At 38.1% G+C, this 18,546-nt stretch overlaps 1 protein-coding gene across 1 annotated transcript in view; it reads left to right on the forward strand.

Annotated features, from left to right (window-relative positions):
- BANK1 (B cell scaffold protein with ankyrin repeats 1) overlaps positions 1-18,546 on the forward strand; it is a 146,309-nt gene that overhangs the window by 16,255 nt on the left and 111,508 nt on the right. The window contains exons 2-3 of the mRNA XM_059818214.1: positions 2,975-3,373; positions 9,190-9,255. Of these exons, the coding sequence (XP_059674197.1) occupies positions 2,975-3,373; positions 9,190-9,255 (465 nt within the window). The remainder of the gene's footprint in view (positions 1-2,974; positions 3,374-9,189; positions 9,256-18,546) is intronic.

Here is an 18,546-nt window from a genome sequence, read left to right on the forward strand (position 1 = left end):
TTATACAGTGTCAGCTGTTTAAGAATGTGTCTACCAATGGACTTACTCCTCCACGCCTAGCACACAGGGAGTTCTTCAACTGTGCCTGAATGGTTGGGTCCAGCAGTTCTTTCCTGTGCTGGGATATGGGAATGCCTTTTGGGTGCTTCCAGTCTGCACAGGGATGAGGTGCAGCTGTGCATCATTCCTCACGAGTGCTCTCCTACACAGAGAGGAAATTTAAGCTCTCAGCAAGTGGGTGCTGTGGAAGACACCAGCAGATCCTTCTTCTGCACAATTGGGACACCAAGATTCTGTGAAGCTATTAAAAAATGGTTTTACCATTCGATTTAAACATGCTTTTTTTCTCTCTCTCTGCTATTCCACTTAACTATATCCTTACCCAAGTCCATCATAATAAGGAAATGCAGATAAGCATAAACTTAAAATGAGACCTTTTAACTTAAAGACTGAATGTGAACTTTCCGTGCATATCCAAGGTATCAAGTGATAATCATATAATCAAGAGAGATTATCTTATTCTTCCCATACACTATATTAAGGAACTCCTACCCTGTATACAGCTGGGTTCCTCATAAAAGTATTCTGAAAAGGCAGAAGAGTTCACAAAAGTGCAGAAAGAATGGTAGGAGACCTACAAAGCCTCTCTTGTAGTGGGAAGAGTAATAATCCCAGTTCATAAACTGTAATGAAGGCAAGGGTAAGAATCACTTCATGAGAGTCTGAAGACCTTAGGGGACAGATTTCTGAGAGCAGATACTTCTTCAAGCTTGCAGAAATAGATAAAATTTTATTCTGTGGTTGCAAGTTGAAACTAAGCAAATTCAAACAAAGTGTAAAGAATGAATTCTGAAATCTTTATGGATTAATCATCTTTGAATCTGTTTTTAAAGGACCACTACAGTGCTTTTAGTAAACAGGGACTGAAAACAGAAGGTGCTAGTGATTCCATTTCCTGTGATATGAAACAGTATGGTCAGACTGAAGGAGCTTCTGGCCTTACAGCTCTGTTAAAATAATTTCTTCTTTTGAAACTGTGCAGCAAGCTTCATAGCTTTGTTTCTACTTTTTTGTGTGTGTGTGAGAGTTAAGGAAAATCAAATGAGATTCTGAAAGCAAATAACATTGCAGCAAGTAGATTTCTTATCCTAGTGTCATAAAACACATAACTTTGCTCTGAGTTAAATGAGAAATACACTACTACTTATTTTTGCAATTAAACTTAAGCATTTCAGCAGAAACAGGCATTTTTCAGAATGCTTTTACCGTGGAAAGGCGACTCCTACATTTTCTAAATACAGTTTGACAAATATTACCCTGCTCTATTGGTCAGGGTCAGTCATCTTGAAATATTATCACCCACTACCATATTGAACATGGCACTATATGATTTCCTATGACAAAAGTTTTTGAGAGGATGAATATTCACAAATCTTTAAAAGATGGCACTTATCCTCCAAGCAGTTTATAGACATATAATAAACTCAAGAGACTAAGCTATAGGGTCCCTATTCTACAAGTTTCAGTCAGCTTTCATCTGGGTAAACGTTGTTTGACATATTTCCTGAGTAAAGAATGAATGAACAAAACTTAGTAATCATTTCTTCTAAAAAGAAGGGAAGTCCAATAATTAAAGCTGTGATCCTGAACTGCAGATCTAGGTTCAGTTTCTCCTTTTGTACAAAGACTTACTTGGGATCCTTGACAAGTTTTTTTTTTATTCTCCTTAGCTACATCTATACTATGCTTCCGACCGTTCATCCCACTATCCAGATCCACTGTGTGCCCAAGAAACATTTTAACTCTGTGTACGCCCACCGTTTCCATATCTCTTGATATTCACAAAGAAGCAGCTTAGATACTCACCTGCAAAGAAGCTCTGGTGCACTGCAGACAAGTGCCAGTTAGGTTGCCTGACCCATCAGGAACCTGGGAGACACAGTGAAGATCAGTGGAGGTAAAGTGCAGCGGCTGTGTCTGTTCCAGAGTCTCTTATTGTTGCTCCCCAGGGCTGTGATTGTGAACTACTCCAGGGATATTAAGCTACCCTGGCATTTTAATGTATATTGTATTGGTCAGTAAATCAGTTTTTTATGGCTTCACAGAATCACAAAATGGTTGAGGTTAGAAGGGACATCTGGAGGCCATCTTGTACAACTGCCCTGCTCAAGCAGGGCCACCTCGAGCTAGGACCATGTCCAGGCACCTTTTGAGTAGCTCCAAGGAGGGAGATTTCACAACCTCCCTGGGCAGCCTATGCCAGTGCTCACAGTAGAGAGTGTTTCCTGATGCTCAGAGGGAGCCTTCTGTGTTTCAGCTTGTGCCTGTTGCCTCTGTTTCATACTGTCACCCTAGTAACACTGTGGAAGAGTATTAGGCTTCGTACTAGCATCATCTTTTGCATCTTAAAGGGAAAGCAGAACTAAAAAAATGTAGTTCTAGATTTACTTTTTGTCAGGTTTGTAAGTAATTTTGTTAGAATAAGGACAGCAAAGAAAGATCACTAATGACTATCTTTAATACAGTGCTGCCAAAATATCTTAAACGTACCAGTCCTGTTTGTAATGAAGTCAGATTATGTCCAGTGTTAAAATATATATTCTTTACTTGTGCCATTAAGAGCTAACTGTTGCATTTTTAATAGTATCACTATTTGTCAAGAATCTAGGAGTGAGCAGAATGTGTGACTGTGCTCTGCTTTCTACACTGCAATTTCAGTATTATTCTGAAATACTAGTTGAAGCTATTGTAAACATAAAATATTCTGAGCTATTTTACCAGCATTTCTGTGGATGATCTTTCTGCCTTGGTCTAGAAATAAGCAGATGGTTGTCATTTCAAGGTGATGACATGTCCTGTTTCTTCAGCACCTCAAGTTTTTAAGAGGTGGGAGAACTAACAATCTGTCTTCTGATATTTATAATGGATTCAAAATGCATTTGAAACTTTTTAAAAAATGTTTTCTTCTCTCTAGAAAATACGAAGGATATTCTCGTGATATATGAACAAGAAGCAGAAGAGTGGGCTCTGTATTTAAAATCTCTTTTTGGACACATAGTGAACGAAGGAGGAATCTTACTCTACAATCTAGAGACTTCATCTTTCAAGCACCAGGAGCTATTGTCTTTACCCTGTTATAAATGTAAACTCCTGATACTATCGTGTGGACTTCTTAACTGCCTGGATCGAAAGAGAAGTTATTTTCTGGAGCAAGTTCTAAAACCTCCAGATAATGTGGTGATTCTCCTTTGTGGGGTGGAGAATTCAGAGATTCTTCATGAGATAATCTCCTTAGATGGAGGCAGCAAAGAGATTTCCACTGATCACGAACCTGAGGAATATCTCTCTGTTGTGACTGGAATTATTCAACCAGGTAATCTAAAAATGAAAACTTTAGTTTTAGTTTGATGATGCGCATTTGTCATTTAAGTGTGGTGAAACGGTTGTGCTCTTAGTCTGGCTTCATCTTCACAGGGAAGCAGCTTTGAAAAGTTTAAAAGCTGCCAATGGCACCTGTGAACCTACCATCACTACTTCATGGTAAGATTGAAGAGCTGACATACACTTGTTCCCCTGTTTCCTGAGTTTATAAATCTTGGAAACTGTACAAAAGTGTGGGTTTATGTTTCATCTCTTTCAAAATGTGACTGTGTCTATAGCTTTTTAGATAAATCTGACAGAGTGAAAAATAATTACTGAGTAGGACCCAGTTTCATGGATGGCATCATTTCCTGTGTGACACACAAACATTGTAAGAGAGAAGTTCCCTTCCCCTTTCACCAAACCAAGTAATACATCTGTACTAAAGGACTAAAACTATCCAGTTTGTATGTGTTTGCACACCTGTGGAAACTACAAAGAAGCATTAATGTAAACATTAGCACTTCTGTAATGTAAGAAAAGCCACTCTCCTGAGGGTGAGAGGTACTGACTTTTCTTTGACAGCTTTCCCTAATGTTGCTGAAGGTAGAATGAGGAGACACATTTTGTTTGCATCTGTCTTTTCCTTTCCCTTTTTTCTTTTTACAACTTCTCCTTGGTCTGGTGAACTGTGTACCCCTTTTTATATTAAATTCACATACTTCAGTGTATTAAATCAGTACCCTGGGGGTTTTTAGCCTAGGCATAGCTGGGTTTTTTGTTTAGTCCTGAAACACTTCACTTCAAATCCAGGCTAGCCATAATGTTTAAGCAGGGGATTTGTAGATAGATATTTGCAGCTGGAGGTAGTTACTTAGATCTTTAAATGTCCTGAATTCCTCCTGTAGTTATTTGGGCCTCAGTATAGATGATGCAAAAAGAAAACAGGTCTATCTAATATGAATAGTTTTTTGTGACACTGTTTCAAAAGTGTGCTGACACTTTTATGAGACTTTTTGGTAGGACTTCTCAGTACAGCTCAGGAGTTTTAAGTATTCATTAGTCGGCTTGCTGTTTTATTAGGTTTCATTGTTTACAGCTCAACAAAACAACTCTTGTCGCTTCCACTTCCAGCCTTTTCTCTAAGCAGTGATATCGTCTTTTTTTGCCAAAATGTAAAGACAATCTACTTCTGTAAAAGTTGATCATTGAGAACCACTCAGCAAACCTACATGTATCCATTCATTATCTGCTATTCTATCAAAAAGTGAGAAGAAGTACAGAAAGTAACATAACCCAACTAGAAAACCACATCCACAGTCTTTGACAGCCCAGGAAAGATTCTCGGAATGAATATGTAACTCTTACCTGAGACAGCAATATGCCATTAATTTCTGATGGTTATCTAAAAAGTATTGAGAGTACCTGTACGCAATTTTAATCACCAAGAAGAGTAATGTTAAGAAAACTACTTTTGCAACTACTAGTAAGGTATAGATCTGGACTAACGAGATAGTAGCATTGGGTGTTTGTCTCTACTAAGCTCCCGCCCTCTTTGTCCTACATTTACTTAAAATAGGGCTTAACGTAAGCAAATCTTCAGCCAGCTTCAAATATGGGGCTAATTTCCATTATGCACATCACAGAAAAGAGAAATAAATCACTATATTTTTACCATAAGCTTTTATGGTATCTGTCTCCTCTTTAATTTCTAGTACAGTGGCATAGATTTTATTGGTATTGTACCAGGAATTTGTACCAGGAATTTGGGTATAACGTTGAATACTGAAGTAATACTTCACATCTTGAATCCACTGTTTTGCTTGTTCTCCTGTAAAATCCTCTTCGTGTTGGTGCTCAGATATGAGTAACCGATGACAATGGATTTTCTTAGGCTGTCAGCAAGACTTGTGCTGATGAGCTAAAACCCTTAATTTAAGTGGGAACTTCACCATTGTCTTCAATGGGCAAATGTTTCACCTAGATTTTGACACTGACTTGGAGTCTACGAAGAAATGAAGCTGAAGTACTAGCAAGAGCCAAAGTTGAAAAAGAAACAAAATCCCTAAAATTTTGGGGTTTGTTTGTTTGTGAATACTGAATACAGCGTGGTTTTGTGTGTGTGTGTGTGTGTGAACTAAAGTCTTGGTTGTAAAGATTTCTCACATGGACATGCAAGATTGAGTAAACAGAGGGAAGTAGGTAGGGGAGGTTGCAGTAGATAAGACCACGTAGTTGTGCCTCCCTTTTCTTCTTTCCCCAACATATTTACATTCAGACAGTGCATACCACCGTTAGTGCTTTAAGGCAGTGAGGTCATCTGCTTATTGAGGAGAACCTCAAATGTCAGTTAATCTTCTTTATTGAAACAAATATTATCTATATGAATTTATCATAAGCAGAAGGGGCATTTTGTTAGCTGAAGCATGCTATCGTATAGTCTCCATTTCCATTTTGCCCTCCCAATGAGTCTTTGAACTGCTCTGCAGGGAATCCTGCTAAGATTGCCAGATTGAGAAACACAACATCTCAAGAAGATTTATTAATATCCACACAGAATGATTGCTGGGATGCCAGTGCAGTGATGGGGATTTGTAATGGGGATAACTGTCAACAAAAAACTGTGGTTAGTCTCACTAACTTGTTTCATCTGGCATGTGATCTTGGCTATTTCAAACCAGAAGGGAAACTGAAGTGGCAGCCTGGAGGTGGCAACCCTACATAGGATGTTGAGACTACCATCCCCTGCTGCTTAAAGTGTTTGAGTTCTTTGTTCTTTCTCCTCTTATTTCTGCAAAATCCAGAGAAGACTTTATTTGTTATATAGCAGGTTTCTTAGCAGCTCATGTTTCGATCTGTCTAGGCAGTCATGGTGACCTGTACCCTTGGGTTCTGAAGTACGCCTCATGTATGTGATGGTTTTTCCTCTTATTTTTGACACTAATTGGATGAAAACTGCTTACGCATGGCAAAGTGAATGTGCTGACATCTTAAAGTGAATGTTTTTTAACAGCATTTAGGACAAGCTCATAAAAAGTTTTATTATTAATAAAAGTCAAATGACTAGAACATAAGTATTACTGCAACAGCATGTACTAATTTAAATTAATGTACCATGATTTTACTGTTTATTTAGGTTATAATTTTTTTATTTTTAAAATTAATTAATGGATTTATTGTCAATTGTTCTTTCAAGGTTGCAAGTGGACACCATCCAAATTTATGTGTAGTTTATGGTGCAACAGTCATCAGTCAGTATTTAGTTGCAGTTGTGAGGCTATTTCTAAAGCTTACAAATAATTTAAGATTTCCAGCAGGTATTTTGCAGCTAGAACTGTAAAATGGCTGTGTGAATCTGTAGTCTTACATGTCCTTCATATAATGTATTATTGACTCTAGTTGGGTTTTGCACTGTGTTTACCAATATCAATTACTGAGAAGTTATTACTGGAAGGTGTCTAGAGAAGTCCTCTGGAAATGTATTCTTTTTATATTTTTTGGCACACAAATGTTGTTATAACAAAATTGCTATTTGTAATTTCACCATGATATATTTCTGTTAAGTTAGTGTCAGCCTCTTGGAAATAGGATAAAATAAGGGTCATGTTTTTTTCCAGATTAAAAAAAATTGTAACACCTATCCCTGAAAAAATGAAGTCTCGCACGTATTTAAGTTCATATTAGAAAAAAAATCAGTATTAGGATAGCAAAAGAAAAACTTTTTTACAGAACCAGGTTTTGCTCTTGTTAGGGTCTCTCTATACTTACTTAAATGGCTACGAGACAGAACTTGGTCCAGAAAATGTTATTACGGTTACAGAATTAGGTGTTCAAAGGTCAAAAAGTTACAGGTATGAAGTAGCCTATTAAACTGTAGTTAGGACCCTTGTTCATGGCATTGATTGCCTTTAATTATGTAAGTGCATTCCTCCCCACTCCCCCCCATCCCCCCCGGCGAAACTGCCTTCATTAGTACACAGGATAAATAGTGCTCAGTTAATTAGCAGTTATTTGATACTTTGTTCTGTGTTTGAGTTTGCGGTTGCATTATTTATGTATTGAATGCCATTCAAATCCTGTTGAGGAGACAGAATTATTAATTTCCTAATGTGCTTTTCTGTAGAAGTCCTTTCTGTATTGAGTGCTATCCAAACATTATTTTATGCTATCATCATTTTACGTACTAGTATTTAGCAAGATTAGGTTGAAGCATTTCTTCCACTTCTGATACCACTTTAAGATATTACATTTCATAACACTTACCAGTATACAGTATTTTTTACATCCATATTCAAACTCCCTTTGATTTCAGATGCGTTTGTGACTGCTCAGATGTCTGCAGGTCAGCTGTAAGGTCTTTCGTAGAAATGCAATACAAAACTAACGACCACTTCTAAAAAGCATGTTTTAAAAGCCTGCTGGCTTTTTGCCTCAAAACTTCAGGATGGGAACCTGAAATGACCTAAATTCTCTAGGGCAGCAATCAGCTAATATTACTGTCCTTTTTCTCACTGGAATCCTCTCCCTCAATCACTGGACTTTTGTTATTACAAGAATAACTGAATCAGAATACGGTAAACAACACTTAAGTACAAAACCACAAGTCAATGCTGGAGTAGGTCTAATTTGTGCATTGTCCACAGTACAGATGAATTTAAAAGAAATAGTCAACAATATACTACAAAGAAGAAAGACTGCTTTTGAGCGTTTGGTTTTATGCAACCTTAATAAAGTCATTGTAAAGCAATCGCTTTCCTAGGCTCCTCTTCTCATCCTAGCCTTGGTGTCTTTACCCAGTGACTTACTTTTCAGTCTTAGTCCCTTGTAGTAACATTGGTTATTCACTTATGGAGCACCCAGCAATATACATGGGATATTGTACAGATATGTACAATAGATGCTGTACAACAGCATGTTTGTTGAGTTAGCTGAATGTCACAATATGGAGCTCAAGGAGGCTGTATATCTCTTATGTCAGTGTTACCTCAGATGTGGAAAAACAGGTGATAATTTATCCAGCATAGAGTGGCATAGACAGATACTGCATAATATGGCAGACGATCTCCTGGTAGTTATTAAGCCATGAAAATAATTTCAACAAATTGGAACTGACATGTGTTTTTTAATATTTGACTAGTACTTCACATGAAGTAGCCATTGCTTTTTTGACCCAATACAGGGGACTTTGTAGCCAGATTTATTGTATTATCAAACCTAGCCCTGCCCAGTTGTCTTCCAAACCCCAATGCCTGCATCCATTTTCCGTTTCTCACTTTCCTGCACATGATTCTATTCTTTTTCTTTTGTCCAACTCCTCTCCCATTGTTTGCTATATTGACTTTCAGGGAAGCTTCTTTTTTTCCTCAAGCCCACATTTCTTACCTGCTATAGTAAAATGAAAAGATCAGTCACAGGGATGTTTACTGAAAAGGGATAAATACAATTCCATCTGAAGATCTCTAAGCTTGTTCCTCTCCACTAGGCCTTGGATTTTTATTATCTGCAAAACTGTAGCTTTAAAATAGCTTACATGTAAAATAATATACAGAATTTCATCTGAAAAAAGAAAGTGGAAATTGCTGTCATGCTGTTTCCTCATTTCTGAGGTTTTAGGACGCTTGTCCATTTGTTTTCTTAACTCTGTTTTATTTTGCCAATTTTTTTTTTTTTTTTCCAGCTTGATTTCTGATGCTAAAAGCTTCTTTAGAGCAAACTAAACATTCTGTGAAACAATCAAGTAGGATAGTGATGATCACTGTCAGCAGAGTTGATGACCAGTTAAAGATATTTCCAAGTAAATACCATTAAAGAATTATTCTTTTTTCCTAGGTGAACCACAGAATGAAAATCCTGGAGACTCTTTGTCTTACATGTATGAAGTAGTTCTTGCAGACGGTGAGTTGAATTCCCCTTGCCTTTACTCACATAAAGCCAATACTCTTCAGAAAATTAAACTTGTTTTCTTACATCTTGTCAGATGTGAAAGGCAACAAACTACCCTTACCATAGCATACAGTTGTGTAGAGGAACATGCCTTGTTCTCAAACATCCACCCACACATTTATACCCACACATTCTTGTGAGGAGTGTGAAAAGGGGATGAGATTCAACAGTGACATTTCCTTTTTCCTTTAACTTTGGAGTAGAGAAAAAGGAAGATGTGGAGAGCTTTCCTTTTCTGTTCCCCGCATGAGGAGTTTTGCTTGCAGCAATGAGAGCTGATTTGAAATTTCAGATAGATCTGTCCTACTCGCATTACACTTGCAGCATCATGCATTGGCAACCAGTGGTTGGGAGAAGCCCTGCATCACAACTTCAGTGCCTGTTGACATTTGCCATTCTGGTTTATTTATATTTGTGAAAGCCCATGAAGAGTCTTAGTAGGGAAAACAGACTGGCAAAAACTCCACTTGCTTTTAGTAAAGAGCTACATAACATGTTTCCTATCCTCAGTTCTTACTTAAACAACTCTATTTCTGGGTTGACACTGTTGTGAAGTGATTGGCTTAACAGCACGAGCATGCTGACTGATGGAAAAGGATGAATAAGGTACTTTGGAATTCCTGGCATAGCAGTTCTGTGCTGCTGGACTCTGAGGTTACTGGCTCTGTGGGTCTGTTTTGCTGGCAAAGTGTAAGGGCAGAAGCATGCTGCAAGCTCACTGCCTCTTCCTTACTGGCACGAATTCAATATACTTGTCAGTGATGTATGGAGTTTAGAATTTTAGCTTCGGTTAATTTCAAGACACGAGCATCAACCTGTGTGCTTTTAGATACTTCAGTCGTTCCCATGCTTTGGTTCACAATGCAGAACAATCTTGGAGCATGTGGACTGGATTCCTTTCAGATAAAACTAAAAGGGAAAGTGTGCTCAGGGAGCTCATTGGGTGCACTTCAGACACTAAAAGGTGTGCATTCTACAAGTCCAGACCAGAACTAGTTGGAAATACGCTCCTTTGAAATGTGTACAGTGTGGAAGGAAGTACTTAGGGATAACTGTTTCTTTCTACTAAATCTTCTCCTATTAGTCCCCTCTCCTTTCTGATAGAGACTGTGACTCTTTTGGCATCCCGGGTGTACTGGTGTGATCTCGGGCAGAAAGCTGCTGTAAAGCTGCACTGTTTTATCCCGATGGACCTATTGTCAAGGTTCCTAAGGATGTCTCTTTTGGTCCTGTGTTCAGTGTGCCATGGGTCAGTGCATTGAAGAAGCTTGTTGGTATAAAGAAGGCTTTTTGTCATTACTGACTCATCATCCAGGTGCTCAATAAGTTGGCATCACTGTTCCTCTCATTCATGATTGTGATGTCCAAAAAATGAGACAGTAAAAGAGGGAATGGTCAGAGAAAACAGTGAATCCCAAGAAAAGAAAGGACTGGGGAGATGTTCCTCCAAGCTACTCCTGCTTTAAACCCTTTTCTGCTTTTATATGGGGACTTGAAGAGCACCTTTAAATCCAAGTTTTCCATCAGCTGAATGGTTGATGTTGTAATAGTAATTTGATTTTCCAGCTAAGAAATTCTTGCATTAAAAGCAAAAACTTCACTTGAAATCTTTGAGGTTGCCTGGACCACAGTTCTCAGTCAGCTTTTGGCAGTCATCTTGATAGCACTGATTGTATGTAGCCTCTGCTGGTTAATGATGTCTAGTTATTGCCAAGAGGACCAAAGAGATTTTCAACTGCTGTGATGAGTGGCCAACTAGAGAAGAGGGATTCCCAATAATAGTATCCTGTATGTGAGATTAAAACTGAGTCCCAAATGAATGTAAGGAAGTGTGTGGTCAACGTTCTTCTGTGGTGATGCAACAGGAAGCAGTCATCTGATACCACTGCAGAACTTTGGAGGGAAAAGTAGCCCAAGAGGTGAAATGATTGCAGTTTCCAAGATTCAGCATGTCAGTCTTTATGAAGCCAAGAAAGGTAAAATAGCAGCTGCAAATGAGCCAGTATTTGTGCCCTGCAGAAAGTAGGTGAATCTTCAGGTAACCAGACAGGATTTGACTTTGGATGAATTGTGAAAAAAATGTTTCCAGGGACACTCTCTTCTCTTTCCTCCTGCCCAGTAAGAAGGAAGTGTATGCAGTCCTAAATTGTGTGCATGACACAAACCAGAAGTGTCAGGAGAAATTATAGACCAAGAAAGGATTTTTGCTAGAACCCTATAAATTCACGAAAGAACAGCACTTCATGTAAGGTCTTAAGTGGAGACTGGCATGCTGAAAGCTTATGTTTGTTTTGAGTATACAGATGTTGTACAAAAGAAAGGATGAGCTGGCAGAAGATGGAATTTAGACTTGAACTGGAATGAAAGTTGAACAGATCAAAAGTATAAAGCTAAATGAGAAATCTAAAGCAGCAAGCATGGAAAGAGCAGCAAGTGGGTGACAGGACATATTAAAAAAAAAAAACCATCAAAACAAACTATATCCAATAAAGCAAAGATAGATGGGGAAGCAGCAAGCGCTAACAATCAATAAGAAGTGATTGACTAAAGTGAATTGTGCAAGGCCTTGAGGGAAAAGGTCAGACAGTATGTTGGAAAACGGAAAAACAATATGATCACTGAGATCCTTTGGGGAAATACGAGCTATAAGGAGATGTGAAAACAATTGATTTGCTAGTGAGTGATAGAAAAGATCCAGTTATGGAATGCTAATCACCATGATATGAAAGTATGAGGACTTATTCCTGTAGGTGATAACTGAACAAGTCAGCTCTTTAGCCACTCACAAATGTTATATTTTACTTTATTTCTGGTTTCTATAGAAGAAAAGTAGGCTTGTTTTTATTACCAGAAAGCTGTATTTTGATAAATTCCCTTGTGGTTCCTGAGGAAATTTTCTGCTCCCCAAAGAGTCATTATTTATAATTTTTACTAAGGTTGGAAGAGTGAAGCAATCTTAATAGGATCTGGGTATACAGCCTTGTAACCACACAGATAAAATATGAATGCCTCATTGTGGAATTGGCATTCATTATTTTACCTGCTAACCTCAGATTTAGATACCTATTAGGCAATATTCAGCTTCAGAAAAGGCTGCTCCCCTTCTGTGAAACAGCTTTGTCTTTTTTTTTTAACATTTGCCATTAAGGCTTGTATCCTACCATTAATTAACTGAACTAATGAGGGATGGGCAAGCGGAGCACATGATTTTACAGTGTAATAGCTGCCTGCCTATTAAGTTGTAGACATCTTTTAGTCCTGCTCAGAGGTCTCATCAAACTAACATATATGTGCATACTGTGTTACCTGTATCACAGAATTACAGAATCACTAAGGTTGGAAAAGACCTGTAAGATCATCAAGTCCAACCTTAAAAAAAAAAAAAAAAAAAAAAAACCCCAAACAAAACAAAACAAAAAAAAAACCTCACAACACACCAAAAAACAACCCACCCAACACCACACAGCACCATGCCCATCAAGCCACATCCCACAATGCCACATCCACATGCTCCTTGAATACCTCCAGCGAGGGTGACTCTACCACCTCCCTGGGCAGCCTGTTCCAATGTTTCACTGCTCTCTCAGTAAAGAACTTTTTCCTAATATCCAGCCTGAACCTCCCCTGGCGCAACTTGAGGCCATTTCCTCTAGTCCTGTCACTCTTCACTTGGGAGAAGAGACCAGCACCCACCTCTCTGCAACCCCCTTTCAGGTAGTTGTAGAGAGCGATAAGGTCTCCCCTCAGCCTCCTCTTCTCCAGACTGAACAACCCCAGCTCCCTCAGCTGCTCCTCATCAGACTTGTGTTCCAGACCCCTCACCAGCTTCGTCGCCCTTCTCTGTACTAAATACTAAACTGGAGAAAGGCCAGCACTTTGTAACAACATAGATGGCATCCTTTCTGCAGGTAAAGAAGAGCTATCAGAGTACCTCTGCTATGCTATTCTTTCCTATAATGCTATCTGAAATCCATCCTACCTATAGTAAAATGTGCCTATTCTGGGCTCTAGGTGTTGGATTAAAGGACAGTGTCTTAAAAGATAAAGATCTCGGATTGCTTTCCTGTTCATAACCCTAACAAAAGGAAAATAATCAGGAGTTAGAAAGCAAGCATGGTTTTCAGATGTGTCTAAAAATACCACTCTTGATTGTGTTCATGAGAAAGCAGTGTACCTTTTAGCCTGCTGTAAGGGTCAATAAATTTTAGCTATTTCAAACCGAAGGTGGGAGTAGATTGCAAAGCAGCCTGTCCCCTAGTGAGTCAGTCTTGCTATCGACTCACTTTTTTTTTCCTTCTTTAATACCAAATGTGTCTGGCATGAGTCTTTCTGCTGAGAGCAGCTGTGGCAGCATGGCACAGAAAGACATGTAAGCTCTTTGATAGATGAGTCCCATGTAGTTTAGAGCTGTACAGATCAAGAACAGCATCATAAATTTCATCCAGGTATTGATAAGCGCCCTGTGCAGGTATTGCAGTGCTGCTTTCATACTCTAAGACACGCTATTTGGTAAGTGAGCTGCTGCAGTCCAAGCTAGCTTCTGTTACTAGATTGATTTAAGGGGTGCTATACCATGAAGTATATTGTCTTGTGTCAGTAAATGTTTGGATAGTATTAATGATATGTATCCTGTACGTTGCGTGGGGCAAAGGCTGAGAATGCCAGCTACCACTGTCTCTCCCTCTAGCCTCTCCCAATGCAGTTGTTAAAGGACTTTTCAGTTATGCTAAACTTCATGACCTTCCAGCAGAGTCATTTTTTTAACTTTGATGGCTGTAAAGAATATCCTTCATCAAGAGAATAGCTTTGAACATGGTCAAGAGGGGAAAGTTTGGCTACTCACTAGTAGTTCCTTGAGGGTGATATCTGTAAAAACTTAAACCCCTATTCAGCCTGAAATCTGAGCTTTTGGCTTGCCTGCCAGGTGTGCTTCCCTGAAGTACGACTTGATTCTAAAATGCTCCCCGCTAGCTGTGTTCTTTTATATCTATGTAATTCAGAATGCAGCCACATGCCACTTCTGTGTCCAAGCACAGTGTGCAATTTGTGCCAGGCCAGTTATAAGAGGTTTGAATTGTAGTTTAGAGATAATGGAGCCACTAGGCAGCTGCAGCTAGCCCCTTTGGAATAATGAGGAAGTTGCAGGACCATTTTACCAGGCAAACAAGTTTTGGAGGTCTGCTCACAACCCTGGGTGCCTCTGCTATCAGTCCTTTTGTCTTCAGTGGTAATTTGAGTCAGCAGCAGGAGGGTAACCTGTCTCTGTTGTAACAGCACATCTCAGATTTTGAGCAATGTTTGGTGCTGTGTAGTCCTTCACTGAAACAGAGGTGAGATATGTGTGTGCTGATACCACAGAGAAATGGAACAAAAATGCCAAAGTGTTCTTACTGTGGTAGAACTCCAGTAACTCTGAAGTGGATAGATGGACTCTTTAATAAAACATTAGCCTTTAATAACTGAGAACTGCTGGTGCACACAGAGGGCCAGACTTCAGTTTGCTTCTCCCTGGAGAAGAGGCAGGATGAAAGTATGCAGAATGTAGAAACTGGAAATAACAGGCTTGGGCTCCATCAATAGTTCTGCTCAGCACCTAAATGACCTCAGGCAGATGGTTATTGTTTCCAAACTAATCAGTGTGCCTAATAGTTTAGAAGCTCTTTGGGACAGTCTTACTATGTGTCTAAAGCTCAGCAGAGTGGTCATATTACTAGTGCTGCTGCTGCAGCTGAAAATCATAGATTTGATTGCAGTAAAAATAATAACATGAATTGATATATCATAAAAGATAAACTTAGTCCTAAAAAGCCTCTAAATGTATGTATCCTAACCAAAGCACTGATTGCTGAGTTTAAGTCAAATCTTTCTTCCGATCCACAGACCAGTTAGGAATTAGTTAGTTGTCATAGCCTTAGATTGCCTCTGAATATACAGTTAAAATCATGAAAGTATTTATAGATATGTGTATATATATATAAACACCTACAGTTTCATGCAAATAATTTCTGAAAGGTTATTGATAAATTAATGGTAAATTGTTTTTTGCTGTTTTGAGGTTATTTGAAGGCAGGATTTTTTGTTTTTACTACCAGATCCAATATGGCTACACATAATAAGACTTTTATATTGTGTTTAGATGCTTTTATGATGACTTCATTAGGCTACAATTATATCAGAGTGGTAAATTGTTGTGTACAAAAACATACCTGATAATACAAGAACAGGTGGGTATGCACCTTTGCGATCAAATCAATCTTTGCCTACATGTATATAGTAATGCATGAAACAATAGGTGGGGGGGGGTTCCAGGGACTGTGCATGTGAATGAAAATTGCAGCACCATCGGTTGCGAAGATGACATAAACACCAACTCCAAATATTCAGAAAAGGAAAAACTGTTCTTCATAGCTTTTAAAGGAACTGTCAATTTGATGCTTATTCGCAAGAAAAACTGTTCACCATAAATAAAGTAATAGAAACATTTTTGAGACATAGGCAAAATAGGCCAACTCACATAATGCTACTGTTTTTGACAAGAAGAACTCAACCATGCAGGAGAAACTGGGACTAGGAATGCTTTTGAGAAAAACAAAGATAACTGTCAATGTATTTGCAAAAGATAAATGATTCACCATGGAGAGAAACATTATTCATTATTGAACAAGACTTAAATATGTTTGCCTTGGTCTGGAATTTATACATGATAGAAAAAAAAATGAATGAAATTAAGATTTAAGTCAGATGTTTATATGTTTGAGTAAGTATTTAATAATCTTCTGTGATTTTTAGAAATTTTTCCATTCCTAAGCCCTCTCTTACCATCAGTAAAAGAAAACTTTTCAGCAGAGCAGGAAAGGGGATTTGCTTTGAAATCATATCTTAGAAAGGGCTTATGGTGAAAATTAATAAATCCCATGTTCATGCTGAGGAAAATGGGCTCATTGAATCAAGCCCAGTGTGGTGGATGTTTTCTGCTTCCATGTTTCTCACAGCCTTTCTCGGGTCATTTATAGAGCGATTTGTGCAGTTAGAGTCTGCCTTTCAATCCCACTCTGCTGCACTCCCTGCTGATTTCATATAGCATTTACAAATACTCATAGTTTAAGAGGATTAACTTTCATAAATGTCTATGATAAACTTATGGTGGATTGCAGGAAAAATATGATGTGCATAAGTCTTTTCCTGATTTTTTCACATTACAGAAGGTTACTTTGTTTTTTTTCTGTATGGGTCTACTTTCATCTACATTTCTGCAGAGCACTTAAACATGTGTTTGACTTTAAGCATTTGAATCACAAGGAAGTCACTTATACACAAGCACCTTTTCAATTATACCTCACAGAACCCAGTGGGACCACCTCTGCCTTTACCTCACATTGTGCTGGGGAGTGGTCCTACCATATTATATGGGATGACTCCTGCACTTAAATGATCTGCTGAATTTAGCCTAAGTGTTCTTCCCTGTAATCCTCTTTATTTATACTTTGACACTGGAACATCCTGTCTTTTCTTTCATGTGGCAAGTTGGCCACATGTGCTTAATTACCTTTCCATTCCTTGTCATCTGCCTAACCTGATTTGCCCATATTTCTCATCCTCTTATATGCTGTGTGATCTAGTGATAAATTAGAGCCTTTTTTGTAATGCAGAGTTCTTCAGCTAGTATTGCTTTAGCAAGACTTGAGGAAGAACTGAAATTTGTAAAGCTAGCAGGCATTTTGCTTTTGTAAAACCAACTAATTTTTGGCTGTGAGATTCTTTCCATCGGTAGCCTTAGAAAAACACATAAATCTTTCATAAGTTTGTTTTCTGCTATTTTTAATACCCCAAATCTGTCACGTACATTGTTGACTCAAAACATGTAGCAAATGCCAAGTAATCAAAGACAGAGACAATTTATAATCCTCATGTAGACTGCAGTAGGGATAGCTAAAGAGTATATTTGAAAAGTTAGAATCTGGGGCCTGGGGGGAGGTTAGATGTGGCATGAAAGTTGTTCAGAAGCCATGGTGAGGCATTAATTGTTGAATCCACAAGACACTAGAGAGGCTTCATTAAAATTTCTCAATTTGTGTGAAGGAATGCAATTTCAAAGCCATTTCATGAATTCAGTTTAAAATGTTAAATTGAAAGCAATAATGCATTCCAAAAGGTTTTGTGTAAAATATACCAAATTGATGTATTGAAGTTACATGGGTTAAGAGAGAACATTGAAGTAAAACAGAAAACATCAGCACTGTGCCCAATTAAGTGAATAACTTACAGTAAATGTGTGTAATATTTTATTATTTAAATATGAAACTTAAATTTAAGATCAGTCCTTTCAGTGTGACCATCAGCAGTAGATATTTGTCAAAAGTAAGCCAACAAAAGTAACCTGATAGAAATGGAGCATTGCCCTCTGTAATAGATGACAGTTCCCAGTAGGACTGCCCTGAATACTCAAGAGAAACAGTATCATAGATTTTCCTTTCTTTTTAGCGTCTAGCTCATAGTGCTGTCTAAGCATCATCAGATGTAGCGAATAATTTCTTACACTTCGATCCTACAAGAAAGAGTTGGGTTTTATTCATCCATTATTTTAATCGTTACTGCTACATTTTAAGAACCTCATGGATAGGTCACCATTATATAAAATGTTAAAAGAACACATTCACCAAGCAACAAATACCCTTTAATAAATTCTCCCTCTTAGATATTCCAGCATTATAACGATGTTCCTTTTATATTTTTTAAGCTAATCTTCACCTACAGTTGTAAATTCTTGTTAAATGATCATTTTTCTGAAAGCCTTAGCAATTAGTGGAGCTTCCTAGCCATTGCTTTCAGGTTAAAAGCAAGACTGTAAAGAGGATTCACAGAGAAGATATCCAAAGTTTAACTGTTGAAAAAACCTTCAGGCAACACGCTCTGCCTGTATTAAACAAACATTTTCTATACATTGCTCCATTTGTGTTACTAGAATTTCATTACTGTAGTATTAAACACTTATGAGCTACATTGTTTTAGTTAATGCCACCACACCAAGGCTTGCTTCATCTCTAGGGTATTGCTTGTTCAGCATTTACAAATAACACTTCACGTGGTTGTTTAATGTTCCACATTTTAAGACAGATAGTGTGCTACTGGTAGGAGTCTGAGTGTTGGAGATGGTGGCTCTGGAGTTTGGTTATTAAATATATAGTAGCAATAATATAGATCCCTGTTATTCTTGGACTGCTGTACATGGCTTTCATTGATTGT

This window comes from Gavia stellata, chromosome 5 (assembly GCF_030936135.1).
Source record: "Gavia stellata isolate bGavSte3 chromosome 5, bGavSte3.hap2, whole genome shotgun sequence".
NCBI classification, from domain to species: Eukaryota; Metazoa; Chordata; class Aves; order Gaviiformes; family Gaviidae; genus Gavia; species Gavia stellata.